Source organism: Protopterus annectens, chromosome 1.part1 (genome assembly GCF_019279795.1).
Source record: "Protopterus annectens isolate FY-2018-M chromosome 1.part1, PAN1.0, whole genome shotgun sequence".
NCBI classification, from domain to species: Eukaryota; Metazoa; Chordata; order Ceratodontiformes; family Protopteridae; genus Protopterus; species Protopterus annectens.
The window spans coordinates 651,263,156-651,277,922 of record NC_056726.1 but is presented as its reverse complement, the minus strand read 5'-3'; the positions used below and the strand labels follow the sequence as shown (position 1 = coordinate 651,277,922).

Sequence of the window (14,767 nt, the reverse complement as noted above, 5' to 3'; positions counted from 1 at the left end):
GGGACGGTCCTGATAAGACCACTGGACTGAGAGGAGCCACTGAAGTATCCTCATGTGCAACCTTGCCAAGGGGACCAGAAGAATGGTGGCTGCCATGGAGCCCAACAGTTGTAGGACCATTCTTGCTGGAGCACGACGTCTGAGGATTAAGGCCCGAACCTGAGACTGAAGCATCGCGATCCTTTCTGCAGGAAGATAGACTCGCATCTGCCTTGAATCTATTTCTGCACCGATAAACAGAATACGCTGAGATGGTTGCAATACAGATTTTGACCAATTGAAGGTGATTCCTAGGGATTTGCCCAGTGCTATAGTGGCTGCTATATTTTCCAAGAGTAGATGCCTGGAGGCGGCAGTTAGGAGCCAGTCATCTAGGTATGGAAACACCTGGAATCCTAGACTTCTCAAGTGAGCAGTCACGACTGCCAAACATTTGGTAAACACCCTGGGGGCTGTGGTGAGACCAAAGGGCAGTGCTCGGAACTGAAAATGACTGTCTCCTAGGCTGAAGCGTAAGTGTCTCCTCGACGCCTGATCCATCAGTATGTGATAGTAGGCGTCTTTGAGGTCTATGGAGCACATCCAAACTCCTTTCTCCAACAGCGGGAGAATGGATTGTAGAGTGACCATCCGGAATTTGGACTTTTTTACAAATCGGTTTAGTTTGCTGAGATCCAAAATGGGTCTCAAGTCCCCGGTCTTTTTTGGCACCAAAAAGAATCTTGAGTAAGTCCCTAATCCGGCCTGGTCTGCGGGGACAGGATGGAGGACTCCTTTTTGAAGCAGCTTTGATACTTCGTTGGCTGCATGATCCCGTTGACTGGGTGGTGGGTCCGGGATTCTTTGTACTGGTGAGGGGGGTTGAACAAAGGGGATGGAGTAACCTCCGGCAATGATTCGAAGCACCCATTGGTCCTGAGTAATATCTTCCCAGGCCTTTAGGTGCTTCGAGAAATGACCCCCGACTGGCTCCGGAGCTGCACAGTCGGGTACTCCTTCAGGGATGCTGGAAGGAGGAGGAGCAACGAAAGGACTCGCGGGCTCCAGTATTGCGGGGGCCTCCGCCATCTCTGGGACGGCGTCTCCCTGAAAAATTTCCCCCTCCTCTGCCTCTAGAAGGGGGGTCGCTCTGCTGCGACGAGTAAGGCTTCTGAGACTTACGGAACCACATCCCCCCCCCCCCCCTTCGGGCCTTGGGATAAGGCCTGAAGGGAGTGGAAAAGCGGGCTCCTACGGCAGCCAATGTCTTACCCTCCTGTTTGCAGCGAGTCAAAGTGTCCTTTACCTTGGGTCCAAACAATGAGGACCCATCAAAGGGGGCGTCGGCAAAGGAAGACTTAAAGGCCTCTGCAAAATGACACAGGCGTAGCCAGGCTTGTCTCCGTAGAGCAACACCTGTCCCAGCCGCTCTACTCGCTCCTTCGGCCGCATAAGAAATGAGCCTCATGGACGAGTTAGATAATGAGGATAGGGTAGCCAACTGAGAGTTAACAGTCTGTTAACTGTTCAGGTAAGTTACCCGAGAGAGCATCCAACAGCTCCTTGATCAGATCCCTCTGTAGTCTGGTGAAGTGTGCCAGATAATTCAGAGACCTTAACGTAAAGGTCGCTGAAGAAAGGGTACGCTTGCCGTACCGATCCATGCTCCTAGACTCTTTATTAGGGGGATGGATGGACGTCGAAGCCTCTGCCACATCTTGTTGGGTGGCAGATGCCACCACCATAGCATCTACAGCCACACCTTTAGATAAAAAATCCTTGTCCGGGGGTGCCGAGAGAAACTTATTGGGACGAGCTGGCACCGGTTCCACAGAATCCGGGTGTTCCCACGCTCTTCGAGAGATCAAATCCAGAAGCTCATCGAAGGGCGGAGACACCCAGGAGGCGGAGGGCTGAGCCCCGAAGGCCTTGAGGAACACCGACTCCTCAGCGGAAGGGGGTTTGGACTGCCAGTCGCCTCGGTGTTTAAGGATTTCCAGAATGTCTGCAAAGGAGACATCTTCCAAAGACGACTTTGGGGACCCCTCCGCATCATCGAGGTCGGTATCCGATGTGAGGGACTCGTCAGGGGAGTCTACGTGTTTCCTCTTACACTCTCTTCCTGGGCGGTTCCTTCGAAATGGTGTCGGAGGAACCTCCAGGAAGAAGGGAACCGCCAATGGGGGTAACCTCAGGCCCAGGGGCTCCGCTGTCACGAGACAGGGGGATTCCAGAAGCGCCAGTCTCCATGCCCAAGGAAGGTGGTGCAAAGGTCGAAGTGGCTACAGAGGATTTGGCTAAAGCACTTCTCATGGCATCGAAGGCCGGACCCCCAGAATCCTGGGAAGGTCCTGTCCCCGAGGCCACAACAGTAACCGGAGCCCCCGCAGCCGACGCACCTAGAGGGAGGCTCGGAACCAAAAGGATCGGATCCGAAACATCCCCCCCGGGGCCGACTGAGGAGGTCCGCGTACCGAACCCCGACCCGAGGGACGGGGTTGAAGTTAGAGTCGGACCAGACTCGATGACTTCGACCGGATCCACCAACACCGACTCCAACGGCGCCAAGGCTGTCGGAGGAGGAATGGAAGTAGAAGGATGGGGGATCGGCTCCAGAGCCAACTGGGCAGGAGGCGAGATCAATTTAGTGAAGACCGTTGACTGGAAAAGCTTCTGAAGCACCCTGTCTACGTCCGAATCGGACATCCTCGAAGAACGAGAAGAGACCGACCGGGTCCGAGTCGACTTCTCCGCCGGCTCTCAAAGACTGGGGGACCGGCTCCGTAAAGGCTCGAGGCGTATCGGTGCCGAGGGAGATTCCACTACTATTGCAATCTCCCTTGGAGCCGATGTGGACTTCGCCCGGGGAAGTGTCTGAGCGGTCAACCCTCATCGGCTCCGAAGGCAGTGGAGCCGATGAAGGTGACACGCCTCTCGATGCCCGAGCTCTCGACTCCAAAGCCAGAGGAGTCGAGGCTGGAGACATCGAGGCAGACCGTTCCGCCCTCGGCTCCGAAGTCCGTGGAGCCGACGGAGAAGCCTGCCTAGACTTTTTAGCTATCGGTTCCGACGGACTGGTCGGAACCGAAGATTTTTTCTTCTTGCCAGAAGAAGAGGATAAGGCTTCCTCAAAAGAAGGGGCAATGAGCCCTTTTAAAATCAATTTGTTTTTCCTCTCTTGGAGGACTCGAGAGGAAAAAGAGTGGCAAACGCCGCAAGACCCCTGGAGATGTTTGGGACCTAAACAATACACACACAAGGAATGATCATCCGTTATGGACATTTTGTAACCACACTTAACACATTTTTTAAAACCGGAAGGTCTATGTTCTTTAGACATGGTTTTAAAGGAAAACTTAATAACAATTACAGACAAAACAGTTAACACCGACAACTAGGCTCTAATTTAAACGCCTAAGGCAGGGCTAGGCCCCTCTAACTTAAACGGAACCTTTTTACCAACAAAAATACACAATCTTCCACAAAAATACCAAAAAACACAAACACACAACAACACTAGCCGTTAAAACAGCTTTTGGGTGAGTTTAAGAGAGAAATTTGACAGAAAAGTTTCTGACTAGAGGTACTTAGCTCAGCCAAGTCCGAGACCACGTCTATGCTGGAAAGCGGCAAACGAGATCTGGGGAGGTAGTGGTGGTGCATCCTGGGATATGAGGTGACTCAGCCAATAAGAGACTGCGTTCTATTGTATAGCGCCGAGTCGGAGCAGAGGATCGGCTCCGAGCCCATCTGTAGAGAATGTAGGCGAGATAGGATCACATTACATCGACAGTTTGGAAGGTGGAAGGAGAAGAGATAAACCAGACAAAAATAATACAACACGGATCATTATGCTAAGTACATAACTTTCATATTCAATATTGTTTATTTTCATCTGATTCAACATGTGGGACAGATTCCCATGCTACTCAAAAAAAAAAAAAAACCTGGGTGGACTCAAGGATATTCCCTGAATATGGCAGAGCCAAAGGATTTGCTGTTACATTGAAATTAACAGCATGTCACACAAACTGTACAGCTGTATATTTGTAGTTGCTGATGCAGATGCATTGTAATATGAATTGGCTAAGGAAGTGCAATGGCCACCAAAACAGTATTCTACAACCACTTTTAAAAACTTTGTCCTTGATGAAAAACTTTTCCTGTATTGAAGCCTTTGTCTGGATCCTTCTCAATCCAGAAAAAAAAGTCATCAGCAAGCCAAAATGTTCTTTCATTGACAGGATAGTCTTTCTGCTGTGTTGGTCATGCTCATCCAGAGAAAACTAGTTCTCATTATGCCAAAATTTCTTTCACTGACAAGATAGTTTGTAACCTTTTTCTGCTGTTAGCCATTTCCCTTTTCACTTGAATATCTGTATACATTCAACTGTTTAGGATATTTCAGCAACCTTCTATTGTTAATGGCATTTGCTACAAAAACATTCAGAAGTATCATAGGTTTTGTTCCATACAAGCAGATTCTGTTAAACCAAATGCATATTTTGTCACATGCTATTTCCAAAAATATCACACTTATGATTACCAAACCTCTGTTACTGTGAAAGAGTTCTACCAAATTAAATACATATATTTGTCAAATACAAATTACTTACGAGGGAAACCAGTTTATATATTTCTATCATGTGCAAGTCCTAGACTGCACATCCAACTTGAGATATAAAAGTAAGAGCTGCAGACCAAGTCAGTGAAGCACATCACTGACAGGTACTCTTTTTGCAAATGCAGAGGAAGTTGCCATCGCTCTGGTAAAGTGAGCCTTAGGCTTAGAATGCAAGGACAGCCCTTTTGACTTGCAAATGAAGGAAATGCAATCTGCTAGCCATTTTGAAAGCATAACTTTAGACACACGTTGTCCAAGCTTTATACTGGAAAAAAAGATGCACACACAAATAACTGGTTTGACTTTCTGAAGTCCTTAGCACAGTGTAGATAAAAACAGAGAAGCCTACGGACGTCAAAGGTATTTGTTAGCAAAGTCTGTAAAGATTATCGGCAAATAAATGTGTTGGTTCAGGTTTGATTCTGAAATAACATTGGGAAGGAGAGTTTTGTCCTCAGTGAAACCCTGTCCTTAGGAAAAATAAGGAAGGGCGGCTTGCATGAAGGTGCTTGTAATTCTGACACTTTTGCTGACGTAATGGCTACCAAATTTTTCCAAGAAAGGGACTTCAGATATGAAGCAACACGTTCAAAGGGTTTTTGGGTCATAACACCAAGGAGGGACCTACTCACCAACAGGAAAACTCAAAAATGTTCCTAAGGCAGGCCTTGGTAATCTTACACGATAGAACAGAGGAATCATTATGTCCTATGTGAAAAGTCTGAAATGGCAGCGATCTGCCATGCCAGGTAATGTGTCTTAGGGGTTTCTGAAGAAAACACCAGTCTCAGATGTGGAGCTTGAGTGTCCAGTCTAAGTTGATTGGATCTACCTGTCCTTGTCGACCTAAAAGAGGAAGGCGGTAAAAGTTAGTGGGAGTCCGGATAAATCCAAACTGAGCATGCACCAGTCTTCTTAATTCAAAGTGCTCTCCACATCTTCAAAAGCAGTCTGCCAATGGAGCAAAGTAGAACCACCCATAATAGCAGAATCGGTAGCTTTCATGGCTCCAAAACTGGATGGCTGTGAGAACCTCAGAGGAGAGCTATCTAGAGTAGAAGCACAGAGTGGGAGGGAAGGCTCTGAAAACTTTGAAGGCAAGTCCACTAGTGAGGCCATGACTCTCATGCTCTGGCTCCAGGACTGTACTCAATCAGCATGCAGCAATATCGAGAAAGTTAGGGAAGACTTCGAAGCTGAAGTCTCCAAAGCAATCAGGTCTGACACTGGTAGGCTAGAGGGATTCACACCCATATGCTATGTATCAGCTCCAGAAGGGGAGACTCTCAGAACACATATGGACAGCGTCAATGGGCCTAATTCCCAGTCCTTTCCTTGGGATCGGGGCAAGAGGTTTCCCACCTGAATCTGTGTCTTCAGAAACTACCATAAGGTTGACAACCATTTCACAGTTAAGACTTCTGTTGGATCGACTGGATCTCGGAGATGGCAGAGGTCTTGATGGCAGCTTCTGAAGTACTGGGGAATGAAGACCAGGGCGCATCAGCGCCAGAGAAAATGTTTTGGAGAGGAAGTCTGGATCCTAACTGTAGTTGGATCAGAGTGCCTCAATAACTTGGGTGCCAGACCTGGAATAGCACTTGGATCCTGAGACCTTTTCTTTACTTCATTTATCTTTTCTTGTCTTTTTTTTTTAGGCTGTTTCTTTCTCAACTTTTTTCCTTACACTGTTTCCCCCTTTCTCTTTGTCTGCAGCAAGAGAGGTGTAAGGTGCCTTTGAATTGGTGTACATCCTGGACTGAGGGAGAAGTCGTCCCTTAAGTTTTTATTTTCTTCCCTGGAGAGCCCTTGTGCCAAAAGCAGTATAAATACTGCAGCTATCCTGTAAGTGGGAAGGACCTAGTCAGTATACACAAAGGGAATGGAGGTCTTGGGGTGGTACCTTGTGTCCACAGGACAAATTTTTTGAATCTGGTGGACTTGGATATCAGAAAAATACTGAATACTTAGAACACAAATTTACAGTACTAGCCACTATCTAAAAAGCTATAAAACAAAATGTGTGTATATATATATATATATATATATATATATATATATATATATATATATATATATATATACACACACACAAAATAAAAACTACTTTCTTATAAAATCTCTAAAGTTTGGTAGTATGCTATACATTAGGTTGTGTCTTTCGGCTTTTCCTGGTTAGGGTCGCCACAGCAGAACTCCTGTCCGCTAATGATTGGCAGTAGATTTTTACGTGCAGAGTTGCCGGCCCTGACGCACAACCTTCAACGAAGGTACGCCCATGCACGCATGTCTCCACAGTATGCTATACATTAAGTAATCTACAGAAAACACCAAGAGCTGTACTAGATACTGTCTAAAGTACAAAAATAATTTAAGAAAACACTTTACCAGCTCAACTACCTAAACTCCTAATACTAATTACTACAACTAACCACCACACTGGAGAGGAAGAAATAAGGAAATATGTAATCTTCACTTAGTGAAAAAAGGTAGCATTCTCAGCAAACATGTCCTGGCTTGGCAGGTAAACAAGATCTGGGGCAATTCAGACAGGAGAAAGGGGTTATGGGTAGCTGATAAGTTCGAGCTCAGTGATCTAATACTCTGGTATAAGGCACCAAGGTTGGATCAGACCTTCCACATGTTGAATCAGACAAAAATAGAACATATGTTGAAAAGTCCATCACTACTAGCTTGTGTAGCTCTCTATGCACTTCTTATAAATTGTGGTTTAAGTCTGCACTTCAGTGATGTATTAGGCCCCCTTTAAAGAGGCAACCCAAGTTTAAGTAACAACCTACATACCAGAGAAGCTGGCTAGGGACAGACAGGGGATGGCAGAGCCTACTCACTTCTCACAGATTGGATGGTTATAGTGGTAGTGCACCCCAGGACAAAAACACTACACTTAAAATCTCTGAAGACTAAATAATGACAGGGACATGCCTGCTTGTAAGAAGGGCAAACGGCAACTGGGGAACTACAGGAAGCAGACAAACCTTTGTATCTTCACACTGCATTCTTAATCCTTAAGGCCTTACAGCCATAAAGAAAATCCTGTTGACAGCTACCTGGATGATGGCCATGCTACAGCCATTCTAGTCTCAAAAAGGAATGCATGAGTTTTAATGGGTGTAAGTAGCTTAATGGTTAACAGGTGTGAAGCAGAACAAAATAATCTAAGAAATGTCTGAAGTACTTGCACCACACAGGATCATACTAAGCAATACTGCTGTTAATGTACGATTACTTTACAGTAACATTAATATAATCCAATGCACTACATTTCAAAATCTAAACTAAACATTTTATCAAAAGTGAAGTATGCTAACTGAAGGCAACATCCATACAACCTATTATAAGAATAAACTACTGACCTGTACAAGCTCCTGCAGTTCTCTCTTGACATCATCCAGTCCACCAATATCTTCCCAACTGACCTGAGGAACCTCAACTACGGTCTCTCGCAAAGCTGATGGATTGCTCTGGGTAAGAGCCCACTGCCAAGTCAAACACATTTATCATCAATAAAGTTTTATTTCCAATTTAGCACAAAATAAAAGGTCTTCTCAATTATGTACTCTGCATCAGAAAAGGTTAAGCAATTTTAACAGATCTGCAAGAGATAGTGCCATTACCTATAACAAAAGTGCAGTTATGCAAAAACTCGCCATTAACAGTAGTCTGACTGATCACTGTTGCAGTTTTGACTGATGGGATAAACGGTCAAGGATAGCCATACATCCGGCCAGCATTCCAAAGCTAAGCACCCCCCCCCCCCCCGATTTTTGCACCAAAATACTGAGAAGTACATAACAGAAATATTGGCACAAATTACCTCAGGACTTTCTTGCCCTAGACAAATGAAATTAAGAAGCAGAGACAACTATTTACATTGTGTGCAAATCAAAGGAGAAGAGGGGAAAAAAGTAGTCGTCCTACAAAATAGGAAAAAAAGGGAAGGAGGGATGTAATGCTGCAACAGTGATCAGTCTCACCTCTGTTATGGTAAGTTCTTACACAACTGTACCATGCCCTTCCCTAGACTACTATTGCAGTATTAACTGATGGAGAAGTCTCAAGGCTGTGTTAAAAAGATGGAGAGAAGGAAACATGAAACAGCATTACAGTCTAAAGGACTGGCCTATCCTGCTCTAGTTCTAGAAAAAACAATGTTATAATACAAGTGTGAATAGGAGACCACTTAGCTGTTTCAAGATTAGCTTCAGAATGTTGAAGAAAGCCCCCGAGGATGCTGCAGCTCTAGTGGAACATGCTCCAAGTGGAAAGTACAGTTGTGTACACTTGCCATAAATGTAGATGTTAGAGTGTATTCACTGTTGCAGTCATTACATCTGGCTAATCTGCTGGCAGGTTGCCCTCAGTTGGCCTGAACAGGGTCCTACGTCGGTTGCTCTCCTCTTCCACGACGTCAAAGGTATAAAACATGTAGCAGACGCAATTTTAAATCAGTTTTTCTTGCCCCAGATGTCAGGTGCCCCCCCAAATGGGGAGCAAAAATATCCAAATATATATATGCATGTAATATAGAACACAAAAAAATTACCTCCAACTAAAAGCAATTACACCAAAAGGCTTTTGAGCATAGTGAAGGAAAAGAGAGGTATAATAGAGAAGAAAGGGGGCTGGTGGGTAACCAGGACTGCAACAGTGAATACACTCCAACATCTACATTTATGGTAAGTGTACACAAATGTACTATGTTCTTCGTGTTTCACTGTTGCAGTCATTACATTTGGGTAGAATCCCAAAGCTATGGCTGGGATGATGGCATTATACAGCATTAGGGGCTATAAGGCCCTGCAGGACAGCAGTGGCAAAGCCAGCTCTGGATTTAGAGAAGAAAGGTAAATGGTAATGTTTGGTGAATGTATGAACCGAGCTCCATGTAGCAGGTTCTAGAATGTCTCTGGTAGAAACCTCTCTGAGAAAAGCTGCATAAGTAGATGCAGCCCTGGTGAAATGGGATCTGATCCACTTGGGGACAGGTTTACCATGGTGCATATAGCAGAAACGAATACAATGGCTTATCCATTTTGAAATAGTCTGCTTTGAGATAGCCTTCCCCTGCAGTGATTGCCACCAGTAGTTGCTCAGACTTTCGTAGAGATTTTGTCCTGTTTAAGCAGAATCTTAGTTGTCTGTGTACATCCAATGAATGCAGAATCCGCTCCCCCTTGTTCTGCAGATTTGGGAAAAAAGTTGGCAGATGAATGGTCTGGTTAAGAGCCACACTGGATACTACTTTAGGCAAATAAGGATTGGTCCTGAGGGCCACCCTGTCCGGATAAAAGATAATGAAAGGTTCCACTGCCATGAGTGCCTGTAGTTCTGAAATCCTTCTAGTTGAAGTGACTGCTAAAAGAAAGGCCGTCTTCCAAGAAAGAAATTATGTCTGCAGTGGCAGCTGGTTCAAAAGGAGGTACGGTGAGTTTTTCCAGTACAAAATTGAGATCCCATGTAGGAGCTGGAGCTCTCCTGGGAGGACTCAAATATTTGGCCCGAGGTGCTGCTTTAGTAGGGGATGAGAATAGAGAGGAGGCTCTGTGTTGTAATGTGCCGAGATGGCAGAGGCATGGATTTTTTATAGAAGAAAAAGATAAGCCCTTGTGAAACATATTGCAGAATCTGAGGAATGTTGAGCATTGCTGTGTTTATTCCTTGTGCTTGGTCCCAGGCACAGAATCTCTTCCACTTATCAGCATAAAATTTTCTAGTACTAGGCCTTCTAGCCTCCAAAATGACATCCATCACCAGTTTACTGAGGGATGCGACTGGTGAAATTAGTTGATTAGTCATGCTGCAAGATTCAGTGTTTGGAGCAGTGTGTGCAGAATTTGATAGTTCTGCTGAGACAGTAGATGAGGCTTTTGAGGCAAGTACCACAGAGGAGGGAGTGAAAGATTCCTTAGAAGTAGGTACCAATGTTGGTGAGGCCAGTCTGGAGCAATCAATTTTTGGTTTTTCCTGTCTGACTTTTAGCAAAACCTTGGAGAGCAGAGGCAGAGGGGGAAAGGCATAGACTAATAGGTTTTTCCAGCTGAAGGATAGAGCATCCACTTCCAAGCTTTTTTGTGATGAAGTCTTGTGCAGAATTTGTCTGATACTTTTGGGGAGAGGCAAAAATATCCGTCTGGGATCCCCCATTTCCTTGTCAACATGATGAAGATTTACGGATCCAGTTTCCATTTGTGTGGGTCCATTAGATTTCTGCTTAGGTCGTCTCACAGTATTTTGCTTTCCTGGCAGGAAATTAGGTTGTAGATATATTTGCCAAGTCAAAATTGTGTTCCACAAGGCCATGGCTAGTCTGCAAAGGGGGTAGGAGTGGGTACCCCCCCCGCTTGTTTATGTACCACATAACTGTGGTGTTGTCCGTCTATCAGTAGTTGTCCTGGATGAAGGAAGCCCGTCAGTGCATTCTGTGCAGCTAACATTTCTTTCCGGCTATGTAGGTGCATTTGAGTTGGGCTCCATTCGCCCTGAATGCATCTCCCTGCCAGATGGGACCCACAAGCATAATCTAATGAGTCTGTAGTCAGGGTTTGGGTGGCAGGGGGTAGAGTGAATGACAGTCCCTTGTTTTGGAGACAGGCTTCTGCCCACCAAAGGAACTCCTTTCATGCAAGGAATGAGCGGAATCATTGTTTCCAGGTTGTGACAATGTTGGCTCTATAAGCTTTTTAGGTACCACTGAAGTTTCCTCATATGCAGTCTTGCATATGGAATTAGTAGAATGCAGGATGCCATGAGCACCAAAGCCTGCAGAATTTGTCTTGCAGATAACTGGGTTTTTGTGGCCACTTGTTTGAAGTATGTTATCAATTGAACTTGTCTGGCGTAAGGTAAGCCATCTGGGCAGTTGTATTCAAGCTTGCACCCAGGAATGTAATTATTTGAGAGGGTACCAGTTGTGATTTCTTTTTGTTTATGGTGTACCCTAGGCATGTTAGAAGCCATTTTACAAACGCCAGATGTTGTAGAAGAGTGTCCTTGTCCTCTGCTTGAATTAGACAATCATGCAGATAAGGATAAATTTGCATGTTTCTTAGTCTGCAAAACGCAATCACTGGTGCCAGGCACTTTGTGAAGACGCTGGGCGCAGTAGATAAGCCGAAGGGCAGTGCAGAGAACTGGTAATGCAAATAGCCTGCATTGAAGCGTAGGTATCTTCTGCAAGATTCCCTGATTGGGATATGCAGGTAAGCCTCTTAAGTCTAGAGTTACCAACCAGGCATTCTTGCCTAATATAGGCAGTAGCTGTTGTAGAGTTAGCATCCTGAATTCTGGTATGTTCAGGAAAGTATTCAGAATGGATAAGTCCAGAATTGAACGCCATGACTTGTCTTTTCTGGGTACCAGGTAAAGTCTGGAATAAATGCCTTGACCTTTTTCCTTTTCTTGTACTGGTTGAATCGCCCCCACATCCATGAGGGACATGACTTGCTTCTGGGCCTCTGCCCACTGATTTGGAGGAAGATCTGGCCATCCGTTTTGAGTTGGCAACATGTGGAAAAGAAATCTGTACCCCTGGGATACTATATTTAACTCCCACTTGTCCCGGGTAATTAGATGCCAACTTTGAGCATGAAGTGCTAATTTTCCCCCCAATGGGGCTGCCAAAAGATAAGTGCTTGGAAAAGGTAAAAGAAAGTCATTGAAACTGTTTACTGTAGGGTGGTGCTTTGCTACTTCCAGATTTGGAAGTGGAGGCACCCCATTATTTTGTCCTTTAAGATCCTTGTGTTTGAAACCTGGAGCCCTTGGAGTGTCTGGTTTTGACCTGAGCGGCTCTGTTGGGCACTGGAAAGGATCAGTTCTTAGTAGGCCAGTGCCTACTGAACCTGGGTGGCTGCACTTGCAATAAATCTTTTACAGTTTGCATAGATTTAGCTTAGTCTTCCATCTTTTTTCAAAACTTCTTCTGCCTTATTACCAGACTGTCCTGCTGTAAAGAAGCATCCAGCAACTTATCTTTAACATGATCAGGCAGATTTTGCTCCTTCAGCCAAGCATGTCTTCTTATCACAGATCCAGTTACAGCATCCCTGCAAGAGGCCTCCAAGGAATCAAAACCACACTGCTTTCCAACTTGCTCAGCTGAATGCAATAAATCCTGTAACTCATTTTCTACACAATCAGAAATCAACATCATTTTCTGTTTCAGTAAGCCCATGACATGCTGTTGATATTTAAGCACATGAAATTGACAGTTTAAAGCCCTGCCAGGGTTGTAGACGTGTAAACCTTCTTACCCATCTATCCAGCGCCCTGGAATCTCTACCAGAAGGGGTAGGATTTTAACAGTAGAAGCCTCAACACCCTTGGGACCCTGAGAAATTGTTTCAGGGTCAGCAGTAGGATTTTTGAAAAGGAACTTGTGGGAGTCAGGAACCCTGCAATATCTGTCTGGCTTACTAGGAGCCAGAGGCAGGGAATCAGGAGCCATGCTAGATTCTGAGAAAACATCATATACAATGACTAAAACTGGAGGTATAGCCAAATGCCTATGCTGAGGTAGAAGGAGAAAATCCCTAAGCCTCTTTTTGGATTCTGAAAAATCCTGACTCTCCCAATGAAAATGTTCCCTTAAGGTATGCAAAGTCTCTCCAAAAGAAAAATCCTCAGGAGGAGAAGCAGAAGGGTTGGACTCTTCTGCATCAGAGTCCTCATAAGGGGGAATAAAAAATTCCTGATCAAAAAAGGAATCTGAAGAAATGGAAACCTGATCTAAAGATTCATAATCAGTGCCTTGCCTAGGCCTCTTAGCAGGAGGGGGTTGGGAACCCCTGATCAAGGTAATTAAATCCTCAGCCATTTTGATCATTTGTCTTTTAGGCATAGGGGCCTGAGCATGTGGCTCATGCGTTGGTTTTTTAGGCATAGAAGTTGGTTTTGGCCTAGTTTTTGATGAAGGCATTGGTTTACTATACAAGCCTTTAGGCCTGCAAACATCCTCAGAAGCCAGTGCCTGCTCAGCGGCTCCGGACCCATCTGAGGGAGACATCCGCAGGTTCAATACCTGGAGAATCTCGCAGCATACCAGACTCCGAATGGGTCTCGGTAGAGGCCTGCAACTCAAAAGTAGCAGGCATCAGGGGCTGCGAAAGCGCCTCAGAGTACCGGTGAACCGGCGACTGGCTTAGAAGCTTCGTCGGTTTTGAACCTAGACTGTCTTTCTTTGCGTTTTTTGTGAATTCCGGTAGTTTGATTGCTAACCGACATTTCAGGATAGTTAAATCTTGAACCAAAGTATTTAGAAGCAAACATACAGACGTTTAATAGTGTGTTGGTTGAATTTAGCACAAAACAGAGAGTGAGGCACGTTGTGGTCAGGGCCTAGGCAAGGAATACAGTACAAATGAAAATCCTTATGAGGTATTTGCTTCCCATAAGTAATACAATTAACTTTTACTGACATCGGTAAGGAGCAAGAAAAAGTTTCCCCAATGGGGTACTTAGCTTTAGTTTGAAGACTTCGGTTCTGAAACTCGAAACCAAATTTCAGGAGACGGCCGACTGGCACTTGCGAACTGCTTCGGGTAACACGCGGCAAGAAAGACTGATTAAAATGGCGTCGGCTGCATGTTTTATACCCCTGACGACCTGATGTCATGGAAGAGGAGACAGCAACCGACGCAGGACCCAAGACTTTGTTATTCAGGCCGACTGAGGGCAACCTGTCAGCAGATTACCCAAATGTAATGACTGCAACAGTGAAACACGAACTAGAAGTTGCTTACCATAGAGGAAACAAGACAGCCTTGGATACCCACTTAACAGTTTACAGACAGAATATCCCAAGTTCTTGTACTGGAAAGATACAAAAAACTGGTCTGACTTCCTGATAGGCAGCTCAGATTTATTAGACAAGACTGTCTATGGACATCTAAGGAATGCAGAATCATCTTTCCTTTGTTCTGAGCAGAGATGGCAGTTAATTGTCTGACTCAAAGAAATCTCATCAACCTTAGGCATAAAAAAAATATATATATATAGTTTTCACACGGACTGCCTCAAGGCTCTATCCCTGCATTCTACCTCCTAAAGGCCATTGAGGGGAGATCTATGGCTGGCATACAAAGCATGATCAGTCCCCACTCGATGGATCACTTGCATATCAGCAAAACGGCACCAAAATTA

The 14,767-nt window shown here is 45.0% G+C and overlaps 1 protein-coding gene across 1 annotated transcript in view; it reads right to left on the bottom strand.

Moving 5' to 3' along the window:
• The window catches only part of LOC122806732 (valosin containing protein), a 1,741,209-nt gene that overhangs the window by 718,634 nt on the left and 1,007,808 nt on the right, over positions 1–14,767 (bottom strand). The window contains exon 12 of the mRNA XM_044077401.1: positions 7,981–8,103. Within this exon, the coding sequence (XP_043933336.1) occupies positions 7,981–8,103 (123 nt within the window). The remainder of the gene's footprint in view (positions 1–7,980; positions 8,104–14,767) is intronic.